We start from the raw sequence: 13,247 nt of genomic DNA, 5'->3' as shown, positions 1-13,247 counted from the left end.
TCAGAAAACAAGCTTTTAATCCCCACTCCCACATCCAGATTTGGTACCCCCCGAAGCCTCTGCATGGCATGCAGTCAGAAATCAAGGTTGCCAGTGTACTGCTGGTAGGTTACATGTCTATCTCCTGCATCCTCACTCTTAGGGACCAGATGTTTCCTGCCCTTTCCACTGGCCTTCCCTGCTATTTCTCCTGCTACAGAAACAGGTCCTCTCAACAGCTCCCTGCATTCCTGCAGCTCTCTGACAGTCATTCACAGGCTCTCAGACATATGCGGAGGATATTCAAATTTGCTGATTGATGGTAAAACCAACCACTACTGAAAAGGAATGGGGACTAATTGGTAGCTGTAAAGAATACTAATCTGTTTACACACAGGTTGGAAGATGCCCATGAAATTCAAATCAACTTTTGTCTCCCAAGATTCTTCCCAGCAGGAAAGCCCTTCCCAGTCTAAACAGCTTTTGCTTACCATGAAGATAATTATATTCTACACACAAGCAGACAATAAAGAAATGAGCAGGGAAGTAGAAGTGGGTGAATTATTAGAGCAGGAGAGTCAAAAAAAAAAAAAAAAAAAAGGTTTTAAGTCTGAGCAAACACACAATGTTTCCAAGTACAATGTGAGGAACTGCCCTAAAATATTGAAGAGATTTTGTGACCTCATGTATTCTTCTCCATTAAAGAGTTCAGCTCATTTTCACCTTAGTTCTTTTAGCTTATCCACAGACACATTAACTTCAGGGCTTAGGCCTGTGTAAAGCCCTTGGTTTTGGCCCCACAGAGCTTCCATAATAAAAAACAACATGTGAAATTGGATCCACATGTGTTCCACCCACAAGCTGGGCTCAGCCTTATAGTTTATTCTGTCAGACAGCAGGCTGTTGCTCAACTGGAGGAGGGGACACCAGCAATCACCCTCCAACTATTAAAACAAAATTAACCATTCTGGTGTCAGCAGGACAGACACCAGTTCACCAAGAACAGGAACCTGGCCTCCAGTACCTCAAGTTCAGTCTCCCGTCTGTTGATGTCATCCGTGGATTGATTTAACTTCTCCAGTTCTCCCTAACAAAGAAAAGAAGCAGAAAAAAGATTTAAGGGATTTGTCTTTTGTTTCCAAGTGACTCAGCCCATGACCTGCAAAACTACTCCAGCACAATTTGGGAAGAAGGAAGTGTCAGTATTCGCAAGAAAAATAGTTGAGCCTTGGCTAGAAGAGAAATGAATGTCAGCATTTCTGAAACCTTTTTCTTGATGGTGTCCCTTTTGAAAATGTCATATGGTCATAGGGATTTTCTTAGGAGGTTAAATATTTATTCCAGGTTTGTGCCTTCAGGTAAACCCACCTGTTACAAATCGTTTAAGGGCTGATGATATCAAAATAGTGCCTTCTGCCTTACAGCAAGAACTTTGCAGGAAAGAACAGAAACAAAGCCAAGCCAAAAGTATAAACCTAGTGAAATGATTTAAATCAAGGGCAGAATACTGGCATTAACTCATTGGTGGTTGAGTATTTTTGTAGAGATATGAAAATCTTTTCAAACTTCCAATTATTCAATCTCCCTAGGTGTTTTTAAAAAAATAAACAAAAACACTAGCTTTAAAAAAACTACCTTTAAATAAACATTTACAGACTAAAATTTTATAAAAAGTACCCATCATGAAGTCAACTCATTTTACTCTGCAAACAAAGGATCTTGTTAACAGAATTCCTGTACCAACAAAACAAGATACTAGTCCAAACTGATTAATAAAATTTCTGATACAAAGATTTTTTTCCACCTGATCTTTATCTTGCCAATCTGCCAAAACAATTCATTTAAACTGCAACAGCTGAATTAAATGAGCTTTTAATTGATCTGTGCACTGAAAAACCAATTAGGGCAGGTTCCAGGAATTGAAAGCATACTTAAAAGCAATATATATTGTGTACACACACATACGTGTGTGTGTGTGTCTGTGTGTGTATGCATGATTTATGGGAAGGTAAGAAAAACGAGTCTTGGACTTCTGATTTTTGCTTAGAGGGTGAAAAGGTTAAGCGGTCAACCCTAGATCTCGGCTTGGAAATTGTTTTTGAATCATCTCCCTTAGAAATGGAGGTGCAGAGGTGCAGGCCAATCCCCTTGCCTTCTCCCCGTGTCAGCTTTGCGCATCAGTTGTTCCTGATTTCTGTTCACACCCGACCTCATAAACAAGGAAAAGCTAGGTTTTAAATCATTTGAGGCCAAGTGGAGGGTTGAATCAGTAGTGACAAAAAGAAAATAAAGAAAAAAACCCTTCAGTTTGGTTACAATCAAAGGAGAGGAAAGATGGCTCAAGCCGGGCACCTCCACCAGGTGAGGACTCGGAACCCAGGGCACCAGTGCCAGCCCACGCTGCAGGGGCGGACAGCGCCCACCCGGCGGCCGACCCCTCCTCCCAGGGCCAGGAGGCCGTGCGATGCCCGCGGTGTGGCGAGCCTGCCCGGGGTACCCGGGATACCCGCGTGGCGCCCCCGCCCCCTTTTTCCCTTTGTTGCACATCCGCCCAACCGCTGGGCACGCTGCAGCGATCCCCAGATTCTGCCGCGGTCTGCGGGGGGATCCCCGTAATATATTCAGGCCGCATCCATGAGGGCACCGCAGCCTCCCGATGAACCCAGTGAAACAGTCTTCAGCCCCTCTCTTCTGGCCCCCGGACCTACGTCGCCAGCACCCCCACCCCGGACCGCAGGCACTGGGGGCTGCGAGGCGGTGTAAGTGTGGCTGCCGATCTCCGCGGCGGCCCTCGCCAAGCCGGGATCCGGGGCGCCCCCCGCGCGTCCTACCTGAATCCGGGGGTCCACCTCTTCTTCCTCCTCCAGCTCCGGCTCCATCCCCTCTTCCTCCTCTTCCTCCAAGTCCCGGGCCGACTGCAGGAGCTCAGCCGGCTCCTCCGAGCGGCTCCGCTTCAGCGCCGCGTCCATACCCGCAGCCGGAACGCGAACAGCGCGGCGGGCTTCGGGACGTTTGGCAGGGTCGGCGACCGCCCCAGGCTCGGCCGGAGCCCTCTGGTCACGGCTCGGCACGGTCTGGGAGCCGCAGCCGACACCAGGGAGCCGCTCCGGCCGAGGAGGAGAGGAGGAAATGGGAGCGGCCGCCCCCTTTCTGCCGCGGCCGTCAGCGCAGCGGCGCCCGCTCCGCCCTCGTCCCGCCGGGGCCACCCTCCTTGCTGCTCTGACTCTTATTCCCCAAAACCCAGGTCTCGTCACAAAAACCCAACTCTCTGAAAACCTCTAGCGTGGCGAAATAGGCGAGCCCTCACCCCCATTTTAACTTAACAGACCGAATATATCACAAAGTACCCAACGTTGGCCGCCCACTTTTGGGGCACTGTTCTCCCTCCCTCCTCATCTAAGGCAAATTGACTATATGGAAGGAAAGTTTGGGGTATTTCCATTCTCTGAAGTCACCTTTAGAAGCCTGTACTCAGTGGCCCTGGACCAGTTTCAAGACTCAGTCAAACCCATCTGTAACTGCCCAAAGCACGTTTCTCCCCTTGGGTGAACCTTGGGAATTGTATTCACTTGAATATTTCCTCAGAAAAGGGAACAGAAACATGCTCACATGGACACAAAAGTACAGAGGAGAACCAGCCGCAGCTCCATGCATGGCTCCCTTTTCCAAAGGAATCCCACTGAGCAGAGTTCCATACCAAACACCTGGGCTTTCATAGTTGTGGGATGGTCCTACCTGAATAGATAGGAGGTAGGGAAAATCCATGGATCAGAGGTGTGGGTGGGTGGGCACAGCCTTTTCAAGGAGGTGGTAAGTGTAGGTCCTGTTAATAGGCAGGCTCCCTCCAAGGATTTATGAACTGGTAAGGTTTCCTGCCCACCCAGAACAAGTGGGCAGCCAGAGCTTTCCTGGCAAACTCAACATCACAAAAGGCCAAAGAACAGCATGTCTGTGCTGTTATAAAATGTCAGGGCTACTGTGATGTCAGGGGAGCACAAGGTGAGGTGACCTTAACAAAGCAGAAACGACATTGCCACTGGCCACTGCTAATGTCTCCTTCATTACAAAAATGCAGAAAGTGTACACTTTCTACATAGAGGCTATGGCCCATCTGCTCTGAGTGTGGAGGACAAACTTGCTTGAAGAAAGAGCTTCTCTCTGAGAGCCTATCATTAAAGCCACCTTGGAAAACTTGCTTCTGACAGTTTCATCAGAAGCTAAGTTGGGGTGTTATTCCTTGGGCAAGGTACCACCCTGCCCACACTGGCGCTGTGGTCTACTGTCAAAGGAGATTTCATCCTGTCTCCTGAAGGTAATATAGGTGTATGCCATAGGTTTGTTTCTGAAAAGATCACACCTATTCATTGTTCTTTAAATCAAGAGAGACTCAGGAATTCTTCAAAAAAATCTTCTGAAGTTCCCTGATTTTCCAGGGGTGGACAAAGGCAGAGACAAGATGGCCATTAAGGGGAACTTTGGGATACATGAGCCACCAATGTTTCCCTGGTGGCTTGGATTTGAGCCCATAATTGACCAGGTTCATCCTAACCTAGCTGTGAATAACCTGAGCGAGAGACGTCAAAAACCAGAAACGTGAAGTCAGCCCTAACTCTAAATGCTTGTCAGCTGGTGGAAACCCCATCCTCAACAACAACCTCTAAAATATATTTCTGTTTATGCTAAGATCGAAGAGCAAGGGTGGTTCAAATGCCTCCACAGTACATAGGGAAACTGTGCTAGAACATCGATTTAGACTTCTGTTGTTTTATTTTTAGGAGACCTGGGCCAGTTATAGCGTTAATCCCAATAGTGTTCTAAAGTTAAAATAAGGAAAACACATAAACCACAGCAGTGCTGTGTATTTTCTGTTGGTACATATATATCCATAGAAATGCATAGAAAAAAGTCTGGTGGAAGGATTCATACCCAGCAAAGGGGATATTTATACCCCTGGGAAAAGGGGATAGGAATGGGCTCAAGATTGGCTATGATGGGGATCAGGAGGGCAAAGGAAACTTTAATCTCTCAATGATGTTTTTATTCTTTACAAGGAGGATGTATTTATGATTATTTGTGTAATTTAAAAATAAATTTAAAATAATACATACTGAATTAGTTTTCTGTTGCTGTATAACAAATTACCACAAATTTAGCAACTTAAAACAATACTCATTCATCACCTCACAGTTCCGTAGTTCTGAAGTTCAGGTATGGCATGACTAGGTGCTCAGGGTATCCAGGCTCAACAAGGATGTCAGGGTGTCCAGGCTGCATTCCTTTCTGGAGTCTCCGAGGAAAACGCCTTTTAAGCTCATTCAGGTTATTGGCTGAATTCAGTTCCTTGTGGTTGTAGGACCAACGTCCCTGTTTCCTTGCTGACGACCAACCAAGGGCCAGTCTAAGATGCCAGAGGCTGCCTGCATTTCTTGCCACATGACCCCCTCCACCTTCAAAGCCAGCAACAGAGAATTTTTCTGGTGTTCAATTACATGAAATCTCACGTTTCAATCTATTATTCAAGAAGAGCCCATCCCTTTAAGAGTTCGCTAGATTAGGTTAGGTCCACCCAGAATAGTCTCCCATTCTTAAAGTCAACTGTGCCATATACATAACCTATTATCATGGAAGTGACTGTCATGCAGGGTGGCATGCGGGGTCTCAACTCCCACTCCTCACATAAGAACGCAGGACATGGTGAGGCCAAAAAGGAACACCCACGGAGCCATAGGTAGGGGAGTCATACCACTATATTCTTGCGGGCAGCTGGGTTGGAGACACAGGAAGCAGGAGCCACACTGGCAGCAACCCGCCGTCCTAACTGTAATCCGTGCATGCCAGCCACCATCTTCTTGCTAGCCCCCATTTTCTGTTAGCATAGTCACAGCAGTTATATTAGTAGCCAATGGCTCACTGGTTACAGCTGACGGCCAACTAGCCATAGCTGATAGCCATCCAATCACAGTCAATGGCCATTTACTACCTGAGCCAGCACCTTTCCACGTGAGGCCGAGAGCCTGGAAACTGCACTCCTGGCTCTGTCCCCACAGTGACTCTCCCATTATATTCACAAATTCCCCAAATTATACAAGAGCATGTTCATCGGGGAGGAGGAAATGGGCCAATTTTATAAATTCTGCTGCTTCACATACCAAGAAGGCAAGCCATGTAAATGCTTTGTAAGCCAAGCAAATGCTTGATATTTATTTTAGCTAGCCTATCAATCTGTAACAGTGGCTCTAACAGTGTCGGCTGGACACCCCTGGAGGTCTCCAAGACCTTTCAGGATGCCCTTGAGATCAAAACTACTTTCGTGCTAATACTAACAGAATATTTGCCTTTTTCACCCTCATTCTCTCACGAGTATGTATACATGGGAGTTTTCCAGCAGCAGACACGTGATATCAAAACAGATTGAATGCAGACGATATGAGAATCTAGTTGTCTTCTACTAAGCCACACATTAAAGAGTTTTGCAAAAATGTAAAACAGTGCTCTTCTCACTCTTTGTTTTGTTTTGAAAACTATTTCTCATTTTGGAAACTTGTTATTTTTCATAAGAAATATATTTATGTTAACATCAAATAGATTTATTGTTATTTTTAGATGAATTAATAAAAAATGTTGTCTTAAAAATTCCGTACAGTAACAGCAGTAGTTATAACCACATAAACAACAGCTGTCGGACATATCCAATCATTTTTTAAAAATATAAAGGAGTATTTGAACCAAAAAATTTGAGAACGACTGATTGAGAGGACATGTGTGATCTAGGTTTGTTATCCTTTTTTATTTGTATTTAAATATTCCACTTCCTCCTTCATTCAAAAGGTGTGTACCCCCACCCAAGACCCTTGTTGGACACTGGTGGAGTATTACAGGCACAGTACATTATTGCCCATTTTAAAAGACTTTAACAATTTTAAATGATTGAGGAAATGGTTAGATAGGGTGCTGCTCGTGTGTCCTATCTTTGTTTATTTCCTAGGATCTGTATTTCGTCAATTCCTATGAAGAACTCATCACCCAATTATAATGTTGCTCCTTTGGAGGAAACAGTTAGCTATTTAAGTGCTTTGTCTGTGATGTGGTTTCTGAGTGCCATCTCTGCCTGCCAGGCTTTGGGTGGGCCCCAGCGGTGCAGAGGCACACCTGTATCAAAGCCACAATTTCTTGGCAGGGGCCTGATCACTTTGTGCAGTGTGGGCGGTGAGGGGGGATGGCTGACATCTTAAAAATCTTGAGGACTGGGGTGGCGGGTTAGCTCAGTTGGTTAGAGCACGGTGCTCTTAACAACAAGGTTGCCAGTTCAATCCCGACATGGGCCACTGTGAGCTGCGTCCTCCACAACCAGATTAAAACAACTCCTTCACTTGGAGCTGATGGAGCCTAGAAAACCACACTCACGAAAAAAATAAAATCTTTCTTTGAGGACTGCTTTGCTTAGAAGCCACACTCTCTGTCAATTTATTTTTACTACCTCCTTGCAGTTTGTTTAAATCCGGACACTGGGGGTAAATACACTGTGTGTTTATTCCCTGCCCACTACTTCCTTACGTTGTAGATCTTCCCAGGTGAAAATCACAGCCTCTGTGCTGTCCCGGTGTCCATTTAAACAGCGGGGTGAAATTTGGAAAGAAGGAGAAAAAAGGTATCTGGCAGTATGAGCCTGGGTTTACATATTCCTCTATACTGGGTCCTTATTTGTCATGCTCTGGTTTCTTTCATGGGATTAAAATCAACCTTTCCTTTTGTAACCCTACCTCGTCACTAATGTTACACATTTACAATCCAAGCCTCGCTCTCCTCCCTGAACTATAAAGTTAGCAGGTCTCTGGCCCAGAGACCCTCCCCTTATTTGGTCCACCCTTTGCAGTGGTGAGCATTTGGGGATGTTTCTATTTCTGTAGCTGTGGAGAAAAATTTGAATTTGTTTAATAAATACTCACAGAAAATCCTGCCATGCTCAAGGGATGTCACTTTCCTGTCTGTAGGTGAACAGAGGGGTCGCCACCATGTCTAAAATGCTCTTCAGCCATTTTTGTGAAAAGACTAACTTGTTTTCCCCCAAACACATGAAAACCCAGGAGTGGAAGAATGAGAGGAAGTGAGATGATCTGCTGACCTCAGATAACTTGGATTAAGTTTAGGGCAGAGAGAGGGAGAGTACTAGCCATTAACGTGGATGAAGGGAGCAGTAGATTCCTTCCTGGCAGCTGAAAAGCGCCATGTTAGCCTCTGTGGGAACACAGAAGTCATCTCACTGTTGTGTCTGCAAGGGTCGGGATGGTTTTACAGAGAAGTTGATACCGGGCCTTGAGTAATAAAATTTCTCAAACAAGGAAGGAAGATTTTGCCAAAGAAAGAAAAAAGGGCATACCACAGAGGAAATAACATGAAATCATGGAGAGCATGGACCTGTTAGAACAGCAAGGACGGAGATCATCTGGACTTGGGGCCCAGGAAAGGACAGTGGAAAGTGGAAGGAGCAGGGATGAAGCCTAAAGGATGGTTTGGAGCAGGTCCTCAAGGGCCTTGAATGCCGGGCTAAAAACTTTGGGCTATAGACTGTAGCTATGAGATGCCATTCATTCATCTGTTCACGTACTCACACAACAAATATTTATCAAGCACTTAACATGTTTTGGACACTGTGCCAGACATCAGGGGTACATTAGGAACAAAACACACAGACGCCCTGCTGTCAGGGAGCTTACATTCTTGTAGGAGGTGATGGGCAATAAACAAATAGATGAATAATATGTCAGGGTGATTAGTGCTAAGGGCAAAAACGAACCAGGATATGAGTAGTGACGAAGTGTGGAGGCGCCGCTGTAGTTATGGCAAAGGCAGTTTGAGCCAAGAAATGAGAGAGCAAACCATGTATATCTTTGGGGGAAGAGCACTCCAGCGACAGAGCATCATGTGCAAAGATCCTGAGGTGGGAATGTGCTCCAAGTGTTGGAGAGAAAGTAACATCAGTATGGGTAGGGCAGAGAGAGCCAGAGAGAGAGCCAGGGAGATGAAACCAGAGACCTGCAGGTGAGTAGGCCGTGGAAGGCCTTCAGGTTAGGGTAAAGAGTTTGGATTTTATTCCGAGTGAGTGATCACGTCATCACTAGTGTGCGGGAACTTGACTGAAGGGACATCGGGAGCTGGGGGCAGGGCAGACACAGGAGAGCAGTTAGGCTGATGAGCTAGTAGTGAGAGGATGAGGAATGCCTCTTCTGATTGCTTCTTTTTCTCAGTGAAATCATGAGCAGGGTCATCCAGTGAGACTAATGGGCAGTGAGGGGCACTGGAGGTTAGAGGACAGAGCTGGACAAACGCCTGTCCAGGAGAGTTGGGAAGTGAGTTGATCGAAGGAATATGTTATAATTCCAGGCTGCACTGAGGACCCACTGTGCTTTGAGATTCATTGAGAACAGTCAGCAAGGATGAGCGGTTTTTCCTACCCAAGCTCAGCTTCTGGGTGCAGGTAAATGTACTAAGAATGTGAGATTTAACCAGGGTTGAGATTATGCCAAGTTCTTACAAAAGCTAAGGAGAGGAGTGAGGGACTTAACAGTAACTGGGGGGGGGGGGGGTCATGATTTTATTGATAGCCCATGGAATCTAAACTGGATCAAATGGGAAGTGCAGGCATGAGGGGCTGAGGGAGGGGTTGTTAAAATGTTCCGGGGAGTGAGGATAAAGCCATGAATCAAGGCGGAGAAAGATGGGAAAGAACTGGAGACTGTGGGGGTGTTGGTGACTGATAAGATCGGAGGGAGGGAAAAGGATCAAAGACGATCGCAGAGTTTCTAGTTGGAGTGACTGGATGACACCAGTAATTAGAATCTACACTATAGAAGTTTAGGTTGAGAAGATAATAAATTTGTTTTTAGAGCATGGGAAAATCCTGAAAGCCCAAATGCCTGTTGCATTTGAAAATAGGGATCCAGGTTATCCAACGCTGAACAAAACTCTTTGCGAGGCCGTTCTTGCCTCAGTATACTCCCACCTTAGCAAGTGTGTGACAGCTTATCCAGTCTTTGAAGATCATGTCAGCTTTATTTCTGACATTTGGTGGCTTCTAGGAAACAGATACAGTGCAAATCTCTTCTTTTGGTGGGGCTCGCAGGAAATGACAGTGACAGGAATTACGTTTGATCTGGGTTTAAATCCCAGCTATACCATTTGTAAGCTGACTTTGTATAAGTTGTTTATTCTCCCTGAATCTCAGTATCCACACCTGTAAAAGGATAACACCTGTGTCTCCCTGTCAGACACATTATGAAGGTTAAAGAAAGTGATCGTTACAGAATTACTGGCACATACAACTTTAATTCATGGTTGTTCCCTGGTCTTTGTAGGGAACAAAGGGAATCGAGTATTTTACACAAGTGGTTTGTTTGTTTGTTTGTTTGTTTGTTTGTTTGTTTGTTTGTTTGTTTTTAAATGTCTCTTCAAGTGAAATTTGCAAGTTGAAAGTGGCCAGAAATATTAATACATTTTTGAACACCTACTCTATGCATGTACTATTCCACGTACCAGTTTGAGGGTCCCAAACATGTAGAAGACAAAGTCATAGTGTCTTCCTACTTAGGGAGAAAATCACCCACAAAAATTGTGCCCTAAGATGACAACCATCCTGAGTGCCCTAAGATGACGACCACATGAGACCACAATGACTCATTGTGAAGTTCAGGCTTTTTCTGTGAAACTTCAATGCCATTCAAATGAAGATTTCCTGCAACACTGATTTTAAAAAAACTTTGCACCTGCTTGTTAACATCTATAAAATAGAAACGGCTCTTTTGGACTAAGAAGAAAATGAATCTGTGTTCACATCCCATTCTGGTCATAATGACTGAAGAAATTGACAGTTAGCATCTCCTGTCTGCCCACCTATAATTGTTACCTGGTGACTTAGGCCAGAGGTGGTAACCTGGGTACTACTGGATGGATAAGACCCGAGGGCATGTGTTGTCTGGCTGACGGGGCACTTTATAAATTGGAGCCAGCAGCTAAAACTCAGGCATTATGACATGAACATTCAGATCTTTATACTTGGCAAGAGTCCAGAGATATGAGGAAGAGCTGACCCCTTTAGGAAAGACAGTTAACCTCAGAGCCCTGCTGGCAGACCTGCTTACACCAGCAGGCTGCACCCCACTTCTCAGTACCCCATGGTAAAGTGACGAGGGGAAGATGGCTCCTCTGTCTTCCTCTCACAGACCCCAAAGGATCATGGCATGTGCCAAGATGGAAGAGAATTTTAAAGTAGGCCTCGAACCCTTCAATAGTACTTTCCGGCCCCAGATGGCTGGTTTTCAGAACCCAAGGAATTATAGAAGCCAGTTCTTTGAAAGGGATCAGGGCCTCCTCATTAACGAGGCATCTGCTTAATTCTGTGAATCAGTGACATCAGTGTGCTGCCAAATTGTCTTGCACTGTGGCTGCTACCCCCTAATGAGAACCTTTATTTGTGTCCCAAATTGAATTAAACATAACTCTCTTTGAGCCAGATGAATTACAGTCCAGAGTACTTAGAGAACCCAGGAAAGAGACTTTTGATGTTTATCTGTGGTCTTAGAGAAGCTGCAGATATTTAAAATGGTGTTGGAATCTTAGAGACAGAAAAAAAAGAGTTCCATTAAAAAAACAAAACAAAAAACAAAACAAAAAAAACAGTGAGCATAACAGATTGCAGACCCAATGTTAGAATGGATTTTAAAAGGGAAAGGGTAGTTCTGTGCCCTTGAAGAAAAATGACTGGTCACTGACCCAGCTTGGGTTAAGCAAGAACAAATCATGTCAGCCTTGCCTTCACTTCTTTATTCCATGGGTTTATTAGTCTAGCCAGGGAAGAAAGTACACAAGACTCCAGGAGATCTTCATTGTTCAAAGATAATTGGTATAAAAAAGGCCACATAAATAAATTCACATATAAAGGAAACCCTGACATTTCACATGAAATAATGAAAAAAAAAAAGGTTTTACCCTGCAAAACAAAACTTAAAATTAGGAAAGTAAGTTATTTTCTTGTATTTAAAAAAAAAATTTTGGTTGACAAATATTTAGTGAGCATCTATTATGCGACAGCCTCTGGCAAGGATGATACAGCAATGAACAAATTAGACAAAATCCCTGCCCTCATTGGGGTTTCTAGTCTAAGGGAAGACAGAAAAAAATTAAATACATAAATGAGCAAAATAGTTGCAGTTAGTAATACTGATCATTGCTATGAAGAAAAAAAGTAGGAGAACCTAATAAAGAAGGCTGCAGGGTAGGGTCTGCCTTCAATGGGAGATGGAGAAGGCCTCTATGGATATGACCTTTGAGCTGAAATTTGATGATAAGAAGAAGTCAGGCAGTGATGCTCTGGAGTAAAGAATGATCTGGATACCAGGGACCCTGAAGAGGGACCAACAAGACAGCCCATGCAATGGCCAGAGAGTGAACAAGGAGGACGGGTGTTAAAATGAGGTGAGAGACTTGGGCACAAATCAGAGATGAAGCCATGAGAAAGAGTTTGGATTTTATTACAAATGTGATGAGACGCCATCAGAAGGATTTACACTGAGGAAAGGCACAATCTGATCTATATGTTTACAAGATGACCATGGTTGCTATGTAGAAATGGGATGTCCATGAAGGCAAGAGTGAGAGTAGGAACACCAGTTAGAAGGCTGCCAGAGGGGCCCTCGCGAGAAATGTCACCACTTGAGCTAAGTGGTATGGGGAGATGGAGTAGAGTCAATTTGAGATATGTTTTGAAGCTAAACCCACAAAACTTGATATTTATTAGATGTAGGAGTGGGTAGAATCAGAAGCATCAAAGGGCCGGCCCAGGGACTCAGGTGGTTGGAGTGCTGTGCTCCTAACACCGAGGTTGCCAGTTCAATTCCCACATGGGCCCGTGAGCTGCACCCTCTTCAGCTAAGATTGTGAAAAACAGGTCTCCCTGGAGCTTGGAGCACCCACCCCCTCCCGCCACTGCCTCAGCAGGTGGAGGGGTGGGGGTCGGGGGGGATGGGGGGAAGCGCAAGGCTCATAATACCAGCATGGGCCAGGGAGCTGTGTCCTACACACTAGAATGAGAAACAACAGCTTGAACTGGAGTGGTGGGGGGAGGTGAAAAAAGGGGGGGAAATAGCATCAAGAATGACTTAAGATTTTTGACTTGAGAAGTGACTGAATGATACCGCCATTTACTGAGCAAAGTCGGGAAAACATGCGAAAGAGGTTTGAAATGAAGAGGTATGGTTTTGGACACCTAAGTCTGA

The 13,247-nt window shown here is 44.9% G+C and overlaps 1 protein-coding gene across 1 annotated transcript in view; it reads right to left on the bottom strand.

Moving 5' to 3' along the window:
• SH3BP5 (SH3 domain binding protein 5) overlaps positions 1-3,442 on the bottom strand; it is a 64,162-nt gene extending 60,720 nt beyond the window's left edge. Inside the window, exons 1-2 of the mRNA XM_019725974.3 lie at positions 2,811-3,442; positions 1,004-1,066 (exon numbers count right to left, since the gene is read on the bottom strand). Coding sequence (XP_019581533.2) covers positions 1,004-1,066; positions 2,811-2,948 — 201 coding nt within the window. The 5' untranslated portion in view covers positions 2,949-3,442. The remainder of the gene's footprint in view (positions 1-1,003; positions 1,067-2,810) is intronic.
• Positions 3,443-13,247: the final 9,805 nt, after the last annotated feature.

The sequence above is a fragment of the Rhinolophus sinicus genome, chromosome 5, assembly GCF_057876585.1.
Source record: "Rhinolophus sinicus isolate RSI-liver-muscle chromosome 5, RSI-T2T, whole genome shotgun sequence".
Classification (NCBI taxonomy): Eukaryota; Metazoa; Chordata; class Mammalia; order Chiroptera; family Rhinolophidae; genus Rhinolophus; species Rhinolophus sinicus.
Note: the sequence above shows the minus strand (reverse complement) of the source record. Positions and strands in the feature narration are given on the sequence as shown.